The following is a 13,944-nucleotide window of genomic DNA, read 5'->3' as shown; positions in this document are numbered from 1 at the left end:
GCTCCTGAAATGGTGAGGCATGCTGATAGTCTGAGCACTTGGGAGGCCGAGGCAGGCAGGTCTCAGTGAGTTTGAGGCCAGCCTGGTCTACAGAGTGGGTTTCAGACTAGCCGAGGCTATGTAGTGAGACCCTGTACACACACACACACACACACACACACACACACACACACACACAGCTAGCTGCTGCCTGATTGAGTTTATGGTTTGCAGCTATGACTTTCAGGTTGAAGTTTGTGTTCTGTGCCGGCCTTTCTAGTTCTCTGAAAACGGATGTTATTGTTCATGGGCTCTGGCCTCCTTGGGGAATTGGTGGTGCTGAGGGCAGGGCTCGCATGCGTTTCCTGGCCCTGCTTTTAAACAGTCCACAGAGCACCTGCAGTGGTCCCCTTGGGCCCTACAGAAATCCTCTTGGTTTGGGGCAAAGATTGCTCTGACTAGAAAAATGAAAACTTTAATAATAAGCTTTATTACGTCTTAAAATTATTTTGTTCTTAAGAAATGGTTTTACTTTTATATCCTCACTTTTAAAAACACGCAAGGACAGGCTTCCCTTTGAATACTTTGCTCAACACTGGATATTAACCTTCCCTTATGACCTTCATTCTCTACCTAGGGTGACCAATCCCTTGATGTGAGTATGTGCCCTGTGCTTCCTGCCTGTGTGTGGCAGAGTGTGCCTGCCTTGTTGTGTGGCTGACACCAACTCTTCCTCACGGGCATCTCCCTGAGTGTCTCATGGCCCCTCCTCTGGGAAACAGTGGTAAACAAGTGGAAATGAGGCTTACTGTTCTAGCTTTTCAAGGAAAGGTTGTGCTTATTGTTACTGTTATTATGGGGGGCAGGTGACAGCTTACAGGAGTCAGCTCTCGCCTTCCACCTCTATGTGGACTCTAGGAATTGAACTCGGGTCTTCAGTCTTGCATGACAAGCGCCTTCCACCTCCATGTGGACTCTAGGAATTGAGTTTATCCTTGAATCAACCGTTAGTTACCGAACCCAGGAATGGATCAGATTGCCCAAATTTGCAAATTCCTACATGAAACTACAGGACTAAAGACATTTTTTTTTCAACTGCATGAGCAGATGTGTGCTATAGGGCAAAGGTGCTGTCTGGTGGCATCCTTAGCTGCGGGGTTAGTGGAAACTGGAGGCGCGCTAAAGTCATCCCAATGGTTGTATCAGATTAGAGGTGGGCAGTGGATGGCTACTGGAGGGTTAAGGCTAGCCCCAGGACAGTGTGGCTCTATCTACAACATTCCACCTCTCTGCAACCCTGAAATTGTCGTCCTTCTGCCTTATTTAACTCTGAGGTATCCTGTTCCTGTTAACTTGGCAATACTAATTAGGCTGCAGAGGTTGCCATAATGTTCTTTACAGAATGGTGTGCAGGCCCAAAGTTCAGCCTTAGATTAAATCTGCTATACTTTGGGCCACTCCCCAACAGTGTTTCCAGTTCTGTGACAACCTATGGCAAAGTTAGGCAATGTTGTGACATTGTACTTTCTGCATTTTTTTTGTTTGTGCTTTTTCATTCAACCAACATTAAAACTTCAAACTGTAAAAGCAGCAACATCCGCCAGGAGAAGGGTACAGGCTTGCACTCAGGTGATTGGTCATAGCTGCCATAGTAGGGGCCTGTGTTGGCCTAGATGGACAGGTCTTGGCTCTGTATGCATGCACTGCACACAGGGAAACTTTGCAAACATATTTTAGAGCAGGTGAGAGGAGAGATGTTGTCGCGCTGTGTAGTGCTCTGTGTGGACAGTAGATGGAGCAAGAGCTGCTTGCATGAGGCTGAGCAGGGCCTTGGAGGAGGAAGGAAGATGTGAGGAAACAATGGGGAGGCAGCATGGGAGACCTGCATCGTGCTAAAGTGAGCTGGGATAGGGGTGGTGGACAGCAGGAGAGGTGAGGCTGCAGACCCTACACCAGCAAGTACTTCCCACTGACCCCACGGGACTGGGCGTGTCCCGAGCAGGGGCAGAGGAAAACCTTCATGTTTTTTCTTAAATGCTCGCATGCGATTTTATTCCTTTCCAAACTAAAATCTGAACCTCGATGTTTGCACTATACCTTCTGTTTTTGGGAGAGTTGTTTTTGTGTTGTGTTTGCTTTTTTCAAAAAAAATCATAGTTTTTGTTTGTTTTATGCCAAAAAATAAACTAATTTAAGCTGGAATGTGTCTGTGTGCCTTTTAAATTTAAAGTTTTGTGAAGTGAGTACACATTGCTGACCTTAAGTTTGGGTTGTATTAGAAAGTAAAACACAGGTGCAATTTCAAGTCATTAAAGTAATGTTAGAGTCTGATTTGGACTTAGGAAATACATTGTTTGCAGGGATGTTTTAAAGTTTTCAGCTCGCATTGTGGTTCTGAGATGTGGTTCTTGATACGAAGGTCCATGAGTGTCCTTAAAGGTTTCCCTGTACTTACTATCCTAGCTTTCTGTTTATAGCATTTGTACAGCAGATAACATGAGCGGCCATATTCAGAGCCTGGTGGGTTATGTTTCTGGGTAAGGCATTTGAAATATTTTCTCCCAGCACTCAGTAGCCTAAATCCTCTTTGGTGTTTTTCATAGAAGAATCCAACCAAGCAGTGGAGAGAATGCTCAGTTGATAGTCATGAGGGCCTGTGCTCAGTCCCCAGTGTGAAAGCCAGGTATCAGGTTATGTTCCTGTAAACCCAGTGCTGAGCAGGCAGAGGCAGGAGAGCCCAGGGTCTCACCAGCCAACCGTTCTAGCTACACTGGTAAGCTCCAAGTTCATCGAGAGATACTGTCTCAGAAAGAGTTAGAAAGGACCAAGGGAGGAGACATCCAGTGTTGCTTACCCAGCCTCTACATGTGTCAAAAAATACACTTGTTGGAATTTACTGTGATTTCTGAATTCTCTCTCACGACTTACAGGAGATACGGATTTAGTCGCCAGAGCAAAACGGAGAAGGTAAGGAAGACCCAGAGTGGGGGTGGGAGGTGCCAGCAGTTGTGGGCTGGGTACCACGGGTGCCGCTGACCAAGCACCAGGCTGTAGGTAGGCGGGGGCCTGTGATACACTGGCCACCTCTGTCCCCTGCTTGTCCATCTTGGTATTTCTAGCCTGCCAACAGAAGCATCCCAGAGCTACAGATCAGGGATGAGTCCAGCAGGCAGCTCACCAGCCCATGCCTTCCTAGCCCCCTCTGAAGCCGCTAGATTACCTGTTCTCTTTTGGCTGGGCCCCTGCTGGTTTTCTTCCATAGACTACACCTCTGCACGCTTGTCTTATTTCTGCTGAGTCTCCAACTCTGGCGCTCTGCTCTTTCCTCATCTTCCCTTCTAGGCTGAGGACAAGAAAACCACGCTTGCTGCAGGGCTGTCGGCCACAGAGAAAACGGATGCTCATGAAGAAGACGAGCTTCAAGCAGCTGAGGAGGTGTGTGCCGGGTGGTGGCCCTCTGAGGTCCCGGTGTGGGTCATGGTGGGAGATGGGCTCTCATCCACAGTTCTCTCTCTAGCCACCTTCCTCTCCTCACAGTTCCCTTTTCTGAGCTGTTATGAGGCTCACTAGTAGCCCACATTAAAGCATCAGCTCGGGTTCCTCCACAAAGCCCCAGGCAGGCACCTGGGTGAGTGAGTCAGACCGCTCACTACTGTTCTCTTCCTCTTTCAGCAGCGCATCCAGACACTGATGACCAAGATGACTGCCATGGCTAGTGAGGAGGTGAGGGCTAGGAGGGATGGAGGCTGGGCCAGGGGACACCATCTTCAGAGCCCTCCGTCTTCAGCAGTCCTGAGCCCTGCCGCTTTTGCAGGAAGATTTTTATAATGCCTAGCCTTGTCCTTAGGGCCTTCTAAGAGGGAGAGTTTAAGGCAACTGTTGGGGCAATATATCCCTGCAGAGGTGACTCACTGGCCTCTAAGGAAGAGCAAGGGTCAGTCCTGCTTCCCATAACCATGGGAACCCATCTTCTTCTGAAACCAGCTATGTATGTAGGAGATGACATCCTGAGTTGCCAGGGAGCCCTCTCACAGGTCAAGGCCTTTCCGAAAGAACGATTAGCTATGCCCTTGGATGGTATCGTTTCTTTGAAGATCAGGAAAGACCTGTGGGAATAAAGAGATACTTTAGGACCTATGGTTTCTTTTCTACTTCTCATCTATGAGTCCCAGGCCTCGACATGGGGATGGAGAAGAAGATGGAATCCTAGGGTACCCAGGGCATGCAGGGAAGCTAGTCTAGGTGACCAGTGTCTTAAGGGAAGTTAGGAGGGATACCCAGGGCCCGAGAGAAAGTTTGGTAAGGGTATTCAAGACACAAGTAAGGGGATGTTAGCACAGCCACTGTGTGACTCAGGAGATGGAGGGGTGGCTTCAGAGGTCTCCAGGGGCCAAGAAAACTAACACAGCCAGCTGAGTGACTTAAGAGATGGAGGGGTGGCTCTGACTTCTGTTCTGAGTCTTGTGGATGAGTCAGTGGTCAAAGCGCAAGTCCCTTCCCTGGGTCAATGCTGTGTATTTTGTAACCATACTCAGTTCTATGGTGGGCAAGCGTCCCTGAGAATAAACCTCCTTTGATTGCAGAGCCGCCTCACCGCAAGCTCCGTGGGTCAGATCGTGGGTCTCTGCTCTGCTGAGATCAAGCAGATTGTGTCTGAGTATGCAGGAAAGGTAGGTTTCTGCCTGCCAGAGCCTGGGGCTCAGGTCACACCCACAGCCTTACCCTGCTGCATCCTTGCTTCTTCCCTTTGTAACCATGGATTCTGGCTGAATTCATGAACCACATTCATCAGAAGCACCAGCACCAGGCTTGACCATGCACAGCTGCCAGAGTTTGCCCATGAGCTAAATTCATTTTGTTTGGAGGGGTCCATGTTTTCTATAAATATTAAGGGGGAAAATGTGTCTTGAAGTAGCAGTGACATCTAGTTTGTCGCATCTGCGGACCAGGCAGTCATCTCTCCTTCCCTGCCAGGGCTTGGCTTGGCAAGTGGGCAGACAATTAGCGCTTTGGGCCATTTCGGAGATAAACTCTATAACTCAGCCAAGCCCACAGCAAAAGTTTTTCCCAACTTTATTAAAAAATGTGTATAAAGAACAAAACCTCAGTTGTATTTAAATGTTACCTTTTTTCTCCCATTCTAAGAAGAGACAGAGGGAACTTAAATATTTCGGCGATGCAGGATTGAATCATTTTAAAATAGTTTTAATTTTTATTTACTAATGTGTTTGTATGGGGAAGCAGATTATCACAGCATACATGTTAGACTCAAAGGACAACTCTATGGGATAGATTTTCTTTTTCTCCCTTTATGGAGTTCCAGGGTTGGATTCGGGAGGTCTGGCTCCTGCAGCAAGCAAGCACCTTTACCTGTTGAGCCAACTGGCCAGCCCAGTGAAAGAGTCATTTTGCACATGCCTGAGTTTGGTGTGGCTGAGCCATGGCCTGGGTGAGGTCTCCCTTGTTTCATTTCCTGATGCAGTGATAACATCCTGCACAAGAGCAGCTCCCAAGAGAAGAGACTCACAGTTCCGGGTTACCGTCCACATTGCAGGGAGCGGTGTAAAGCAACTGGTCACACCACAGTCAAGAGCAGACAGCAATCAACTACTGCGTGAATGTGTTCCTCTCTCTCCTTTTCTTCTGCCCAGTCTTAGCCCCTGGATTGCTGCCTGCTTACTTTCCCCTCTCGATTAACCCCACTAGGGAATTCCCTCACCATCATGCCCACAGGAGCAGCTAATCTAGCCAGTTCCTCACTGAGACACCCTTCTGAGGGGAGTCTAGATCACATCTAGTTTGCATTACAGTCAAGCACCAGATGGGTCTTGGGGCCTCATCCCTCCCTGGGCTGCACTCTGAGTGTCTGTTTCTCTTGTCTCAAATGCTTTGGTAATGGAATAGTTCCTCTGCCTGCTGCACTTAGGCTTCGGTAGTGACTGTGAAGATGGTGTGCTTGAGGAAGAGGCCTCCCTAGACCCTGTGGGGTCTCCAAGCAATGGCGCTTCCGAGCAGGACAGTGAATAGTAGCGTGTCTAGGGTGGGCTGTCTTGTTTCCCCATCATCCATCCACATGCGTGCTTCTGAATGTGGGTTTTCTTGTCCAGCTCTCAAGAACTCACAGGTCCTGTCTGATCAGATTGTCATCAGAGATTGAGCCAGGAAACATTCCACTTACCGTAACAGTTCTATAAACTCACAGACTGCAATGCATAGTTGTAAAAAGAGGAATGAAGTCACTGCCCTAGAAGTGGCCTGGGTGTCCTGTCTTTGTTCTCCTGAGTGGCAAGGCTGAGTCTGTTGCAGCCCTAGATTGCTGTAATGATCCTTACCAACCTTTAACAGGGAGGGCAACTAGATGTGTTTCTGCTCTGTGTGTGTCTGTGTGTATGTGTGTTTGTTAGTGTAGGACATGCATGTGCGGGCCAGAGGTTGAAAATTGCTTGTGGGAATTGGTCCTCTCCTCCCACGCTGTGAGTCCTAGGGATTGACTTCAGGTTGTCAGACTTGGCTGCAGGCATCACCGCCTGAACTATGAACCAGCTCACTGGCCTTTAACTAATCTCTCTCTCTCTCTCTCTCTCTCTCTCTCTCTCTCTCTCTTTCGGTGGTGGGGAGGTTTGAAGAAAGGATTTCTCTGTAGCTTTGGGACCCATCCTTCAACTAGCTCTTGTAGACCAGGCTGGCCTTGAACTCATAGAGATCTGCCTGCTGCCTCTGCCTCCCAAGTGCTGATCAACTAATCTCTTATTGGAATTACTACTTCATTGATTTCAGTGATTTTGATGTATAGATCTGTCCTGGTTTTCTATTTGTATTCACTTACCTTAATACTATTTGTCAAATATCTTTGTTTCGCTGTGACACAGTTAAGCTGCACTCTGCTTTTGTCTTTTCTATCTGATTTAAAATACAAAGCGACCTGTGTTTTATTAGACTTTGTTGAAATAGGAGCGGTGGGGCTGTGTCCCCAACACCCCAGCCGCCTGCTAGCTCATGCCCGAAATAACAACACACAAATTGTATTCTTTTAAACACTGCTTGCCCATTATATCTAGCCTCTTCTCTGCTAACTCTCTCACCTGGACTAGCCCATTTCTAATAATGTGTGTAAGCACCCCAAGGTGCGCTTACCGGGAAGATTCTAGCCTACGTCCATCCTGAGTCGGAGCTTTATCGCTTGTGTCTCTGAGAGCAGAGCTATCTCGTGTTTGTCTGAGGATTCTTACCTCACTTCCTCTTCCTCCTGTTTATTCCTCCCACCTATGTTTTAACCTATCAGGGCAAGCAGTTTCTTTATTTAATTAACCAATGAAATCAACAGATTGATATATGACACTCCCACATCAAGACTTCTCTTTGGTTCAGGTTCCATCATGAAACTTTCAGTTGCTGAGTTTGCTTGCTTCTTATTGCTCTGTCAGTGCCTCCAGCCAAAGACTGGTTGCCTTCAAGTTGGCCCCCAGTTGTGGTAAGATGTGTTGGGTTTATTGCTGCTAGTGGTAAGGAAGGTCACACCTCAGACTTTGTGGTATACAGGAGACATGCAGGAGCAGGGAAGCATGAGGCTAGCCCTTAAGTTAGGACATTTAAGGAAGGAAGGAAAGAAGGCAAGTGAGGGGAGGGGAGGATAGATAGGGGGAGAGGAAGAAGAATGGAAAAGGAAGTGGGGGAAGGATTCATCATGCACGGGTTTGTGTTGGTCGCTTTGGGGAAGAGTCTGAGTGTGTGGGTCTTTGCTCTGTGTTCGATGCTACAAGGAAGGACCTGCAAACACAGCTCAAGCCCGCTGCTTCATTGTCCCCTGTCTCAGCACCTGGGTTGGCTTGAAACTGGGTGTTTCCTCTCTGATTGGCGCTGCCAGTATTGGTTATTTCAGGAGTAACACTGCTGTTTCTATAGATGAGGTTGCAGTGCTCCAGAGACCCCATTAGTGCCACTTGAATAAAAGCCCAAGCTGGACTGTTTGTTATCTGTGTGTGCTCTTCTTCAGTGTGGAGAAAGGACCAAACTGCTTTCAGGGGGTAAAGTGTAAGCAAGATTTTTGTGAGCAGGGACCAAATTGAAGAGCCTGCCCCGAGCAAGTACTTGAAAGGTGCTGGGCTTGGGGATGTCAAGATGAGGAGGAAATGAATGAATGAATGAATGAATGAATGAATGAGCGAATGAATGCATGCATGCCAGGCTCATCTTCTAGCCGTAAGGTCCACAGGGTCTTCTGACAGCATAGTATGGTAAGTAACCCATATGTTTCAAAGCTGTCTGTAAGATATGTAACTCAATTTAATGTGGTCCATGGAAGGCAGCAGGGTGAGGGGTGTGACAAGGCTTTGGGGTGTCATTCATTAACATCTGGAGGCTTATCTCCCAGTTTCATCACCCAACACTCTCAGAATGTTTCAGAAGGCCTCCCCGGGCCTTTTAGTGTCGATGTCTAACTTTCGCAGTATGTCCGTCTCTGTTTTAACAGAGGATTCTTACTGTGGTTTGCAGACAGCATAACAGCTTGACTGTCCAAAAACTGTTCTGAGTCCACTAACCGCAAGAGCCAATTTAGAAGTCAAGAAAGAAATAAAGAAGCCAGGCCAGGGCATGCGCAAGGGGCAGCCCTACTGCTGCTGCTCACCCCCACCTGCCATCTTGACCCCCTGTGCTGGCCAACTAAGTCAGCCTTACCGATATCTCTGGGATCCTGATGGGGTCCTCGAGGGTTCTGTAGGTCTGACTGTGTAGGTAGATCTGTCTTCTAGAAACACAGTCTGATGCCCTCTTTTGTAGGAAGTTTGTAACCTGTTAGTTTACAACTTTCCTTTTATGCGTGTGTATATGATGTGTGTACATATGTGTACAGCACACATGTGGAGATCAAATGACAACCTCAGGAGTCAGCATTCACATTCTACATGGTTTGAAGTGAGCTTCTCTTGTTGTGGTTTGTGCTGGGTTGTACAGGCTTGCTGTAGGAATGCTGAACCATCCCCCTAGCCCAACATTTGTTTTCACTCTAAAAGATCATTTAATTCTTTCTCTTTTACACTTTATTAATTTGTGTGCTTGTGTTTGCTTGAGGGGCGGGGGTGCATGCCCCGGCTTACTTGTGGAGACCAAAGATAACTTTCCCAACTTGGATCTCTCCTCCCCTCTTGTCAGGCAAGTGCCTTTACCCAATAAGCATCTCACTGGCCCAAGATGATTTGATTCTTCCAAGCTGTCTTCTTGCTTATGGCCCTCCTCCATTGTCATACTTAGTCCTGTGGATGTGCGCATGGACTACACTCCATTGTTTAGCTGAACAAGTCACTGAATACTACAAGTGTTGGTGCTGGGTAAAGAAGTATATATTAGATCTCTTTTTTAGATGAAGAAAGTGTAGGTTATAAAGGCTCAGTTATTTCTGCATTCCTGGTCCAAATGTCAGACCATCTGCCTTAAGAGCAATGGTTCTTGGCTTCCCAGTGTTGTGACCTTTAATACAGTTCCTCATATTGTGGTGATCCCAGTCATAAAGTTATTTTCATTGCTACTTCATAACTGTAATTTTGCTACTGTTCTGAATCATAATGTAACTTTCTTTAGAGATAGAATTTTGCCAAAGGAGTGGTGACCCACAGATTGAGAGCCATTGCTTTAAAACCTGTCTCCTTAGCCAGATGGAAGGTCCCTGGGGGGAAGTGGAACTATGTGTGCCATCCGTGGTTCTGACTCCCAAGTCTGCAGTGACACATGCTTCCTCAGGGAGCTCACCATGCCTCCAGCTGCCTTGAGTGCTGTTTGGGGAAGGGATGAGTGTGTTGGGAATGGACCACAGAAGTAAGGGACCTGGTACAGCCTGGGCTCATACAGCATCTCAAGGCTGCTGGGCGCTGAGGTTTCTTAATTTTTTTAACTTTTATTATCATTATTATTATTACTATTACTATTATTAGTGTATGTGTATGAGAGAGAGATGGGGGCACGTGTACATGTTCTACATGTAAAGCCAGAGGACAACTTTGTGGAGTTGGTTTTCCTTTTCCACTTTTAACTGGGCTATGGGGATCAAACAGAGCTTATTGGGTTTTTATGGCAAGGGCGTTTTACCACTGAGCCATCTTCTTGGCCCACGGAAGCTATAGATGAGGTAGCTAATGGTTTTTCGTGTCACAACAGAGCATTTTATAACATTCTCATGTAGCTATTTTTAAAATATAGCATCTTAGTGCCAGAGAGATGGCTTATCTAATAAACGCACATGCCACCAAGTCTGATAATCATGGTGGAAGGAGAAAACTGACTCCCACAAGCTGTCTTCTGATCTCCATCCATGTGCACACATGCACAGCATCCCAGCCCGGGTGCTGTCCCCATCGTCATCTCATTGCTGTGTGGAAATGTGGTTTTAGGTCCTCAAGAGGTGTATTTATAGAAGGTGTTCTTTCCCCAGTCGCTCTTGGAAGGCCTGCTACTCCTGACCTTTTGATTCTGAGGACTGTGTTCTGGCAGCTGGTCAGGAACTCGCCTGTGTCTTGAGAGCGCCTTTGCCTCAGCAGATGATTAGACCTGGGGTTGGTCCAAGGGTACATATGCAAAAATACAAAGGAAAGAATCCCTCCCCATTGCTATAGTAGCTAAGCACGGGTTTGCAGATGCAAGTCACACATATACACAATGACTTTTATATTAGATATTAATAAAATACATTATACTTACATTTTTGACAAAACCATGCATGTATATAATGTATCTTGCTAGTTCCCGCCCCTCTTCCACTGAACCCTTCTTCCCAACAAGCCTGTCTTGTTTTGTGTTTTGCTGTTGTGTAAGTGTGTTTCCTCCTGCTGAGTTAACCAAGACTGCTTGGGTAAGCACAATGAGGAGCATGGGCAGAACCTTCCAGTGGCTGCACAGCTGAAGAAAGCAGCCCTCCCTCCCCCAGCAGCCATCAACTGCCAGTAGCTCCCTGGGTCTCCAGGTGAAGCCCCATGAACTCCTCCCCTTCCCAGGATGGAGAGTTGACCGGCTTGATTTTATGAGGCTCTTGTGCCTGGTAGCCACAGCCATCTGAGTTGGTCTGGGAGACAGTTTCACGGCACTCCTTGCCATCTTTCTGTTCCTGTACTCTTGCCTCCTGTGCTCTCAGAGGGAGTGATGTCGATGTCCCACGTAAGGCTGAGCACTCAGCAGGCACTCACGTTCAGTGTTTTGCTCGGGTCACGTGGCAGTATGAACTGGCTGGAATAGAATGCCTTTAGAGTTCTGTCATTCACTCGCCTGTCCAGAGTGTGAGTGATGGCAACCCTGTTGCTGGAGCATGCAAGAGAGAGCCTTGTGTTGCCTGGCTCCCTTCTGGGGTCCTGGGGACTCGGCACTCGTCATGGCCCTTTGCCTGTGCTTACTATCTTCTTCCTCAAGGTCTCGCCTGGGAGCCTGGCCACAGACTGTTTCAGTGGTATCATGTCTCCCATATATTTGTATCAAATCCTGAGCTATTCATCTCTGCTTGACAGGCTCAGGCCATTTATTTTCCCTTCAGGCCGTTTGTTGTATTCTGTGGTTGGCAGTGTACTGGGGACGGTGATTTCCCACAGGAGCAGGCTGCTGTCATGAAATTAGCACATAATGCCTGGCACCCAGAGGCCCTCAGGACATCTGTGTACTAAATCTGATAGGATGGAGCCAGAAGGCAAACCTTAATGCTTTGTCTGCCTGCTTGTGTCTCCTGTCTTCGTGTTATTTAACCACCCTGGTTCTGGCTTGGCCACTGTCTCTGGGTTATGTATTAGAGCTTCTCAGACAGTTAGTTCTAAAGACAACTCGGGGCCTCTGGAGATGGCTCAGTCACACAAGCCTAAGGACCCGAGTCCGCATAAAAAGATGAGTGTGGTGGGTACATTTGTAACCTCAATTCTGGAGAGGAAAAACTGGGGGGGGGGGGGCCCTAGGGCTCCCAGGCCAGAGAGACAGCCTACGCTGATCAGTGACTCCAGGTTCCAGTGAGAGAAAACAGTGAAGAGCTCCTGAATGACACTCAGAGTTAACCTGTGGCCTCCACACACAGGCATATATGTCCACTCATGTGCATGCATGCATGTACACACACACACACACACACACACACACAATGTTAAAAAGAAGCAGAATGTGGATCAGGGAGAGTGGATGGTCACATTCCATGGGAACACCTCAGAAGGTCACTTCCACACTGTTGTGTGCCCAGAGGACTGCAGCAAGGCAGTGAGAGACACTGACATCCTGACATCCTGGTATAGAATTGTAGGTACTCCTACATAAGTTGAACTGTTGTGTGTATGTGTGTGTGTGTGTGTGTTTCAGTGTTAGCAGACCTGGTTTTCTTGTCTGTTCCTGCTGGCTTAGGGTCACAGTACTCTGACTTCTCAGAGTGCTTGTGAGGAGTTTTCAAATTAAATGTACATGTTAGCAGTGGGTTACATGCCATGGTGAACACATGTGGATGTATGCACTCACGTGGAGCTCAATAGGACAACTTGCAGGAGTCTGTTCTCTCCTTGTGCTGTGTGGGTCCCGGGGATTGAAGTTGTATTGTCAGGCTTGGTGACAGGTATCCTTGCTCACTCAGCCCTTTCTCCAGCCTGCTTGTGAGTTTTGACTTCAGAGTCACCGAATTTCACTGAAAGTTTTCTGGGGAAATTCTTGGAGGCTGAGGTTTGCAGCTCTGTTCTTCCAGGGAAGATCTAGTTTTGCTTCTCAGGCACTGGGGGACACCTCAGCACTGGTCCATTGTAGGGTCCTAACGAGCAGAAAATTCTGGTTTTGTCTGAGACAGGGTCTCGTGGAGCATAGGATGGCATCAACTCACTGTTTCTGAGGATGATTTTGAACTCCTGATCTTCCTGCCTCCATCTCCTGAGTGCTGGGGTTGCAGGTGTGCACCACCACACTCAGCTCCTGGCTTGCGGTTTTGTAGGCAGGGAGCGTTGTGGATTTAGATGGCAGACCTCCGTCTGTCTTTACAACATTTCATTGCATACATTTTCCTCTTACACTAATCCAAGACTAACGTGGGCCTTTGTTAACCTACTGTAAATCAAAGCTAGACATTACCAGGTTTTGGAAAAATACCTCAGGGAAGTAGCCACCTTCAGTGAAGGCATGTGCCTCCTAGATTACCACATTCATTTACATTTTGGTCTCCCGGAATTCCATAGTGTTCTTCCTCGCTCATAGTTTTGTTTCAGGGGGTGAACTGAGCTGTACTTTAACATCTGTTTCCTTGATTTAACTGGAGGCTTACAAGATGCCAGAGACTGAAGTTCCCTAGGTCACTGTGGAGAACTGAGATCCCCACGTGAGGTGGTGTGCAGGGGTCCCCTTTCTCATCGTAGTCTCTGTTGTGGTAGGAAGAAGGGACTAATACTTCCTGAACCGGAAGAAAGTTGGAGCTGGGGATGTAGCTCTGTGGTAGAGCGCTTCCCCAGTACGTGCAGTGCCCTGGGTTTGATCTCTAGCCCTGACAAAAGAGAAAACAGGGATGAAGGTTAATACATAGGTAACCTTCGGGGGCTCATTCAATTCTGAAAGGATAGCGTTTTAGGTAAAGTAATCATTTCTTATTTCTCTTGGGTATTTGACATTTTAACTAGGCTAATGCCATCAAGTGACATTTAGAGCCATCTCCCCTAAGAATGGGTGTTGTTTCTATCTGTCACATTAGAAAACATGAGATCTACAGCAGACTGTCCTAATCCACACTGTGGTTTTACGGGCACGTTCTTAATCTGCGGTTGTTGAACAAAATGAGATCCACACATCAGCCCGTGCTCCTTGGTGGCACGGGGGTGTGTTTGTCGATGGCTGGCCTTTGTGGCAGATGCTGTATTTTGTAAATAGACTGTTAAGATGCCTGGGGCTTAAACTTTTTCCCATGGAGGGTTGGCTGTAAAGCCCCCGTTTGTCTTCTGAATCTGACCAACTTTGTCCTCGTCACCTGCTCTCCTGCTGTAACTG

General features: G+C 47.5%; 1 protein-coding gene across 1 annotated transcript in view; it reads left to right on the top strand.

Moving 5' to 3' along the window:
* The window catches only part of Ccdc93 (coiled-coil domain containing 93), a 73,164-nt gene that overhangs the window by 24,528 nt on the left and 34,692 nt on the right, over positions 1-13,944 (top strand). Inside the window, 4 exon segments of the mRNA XM_050129329.1 lie at positions 2,910-2,946; positions 3,322-3,414; positions 3,652-3,702; positions 4,563-4,649. Of these exon segments, the coding sequence (XP_049985286.1) occupies positions 2,910-2,946; positions 3,322-3,414; positions 3,652-3,702; positions 4,563-4,649 (268 nt within the window).

This window comes from Alexandromys fortis, unplaced genomic scaffold, assembly GCF_014885135.2.
Source record: "Alexandromys fortis isolate MF-2015 unplaced genomic scaffold, M_Fortis_MF-2015_v1.1 scaffold_287, whole genome shotgun sequence".
Lineage (NCBI taxonomy): Eukaryota > Metazoa > Chordata > Mammalia > Rodentia > Cricetidae > Alexandromys > Alexandromys fortis.
The sequence above is the reverse complement of the archived record's forward strand: the minus strand, read 5'-3'. Positions and strand labels throughout refer to the sequence as shown.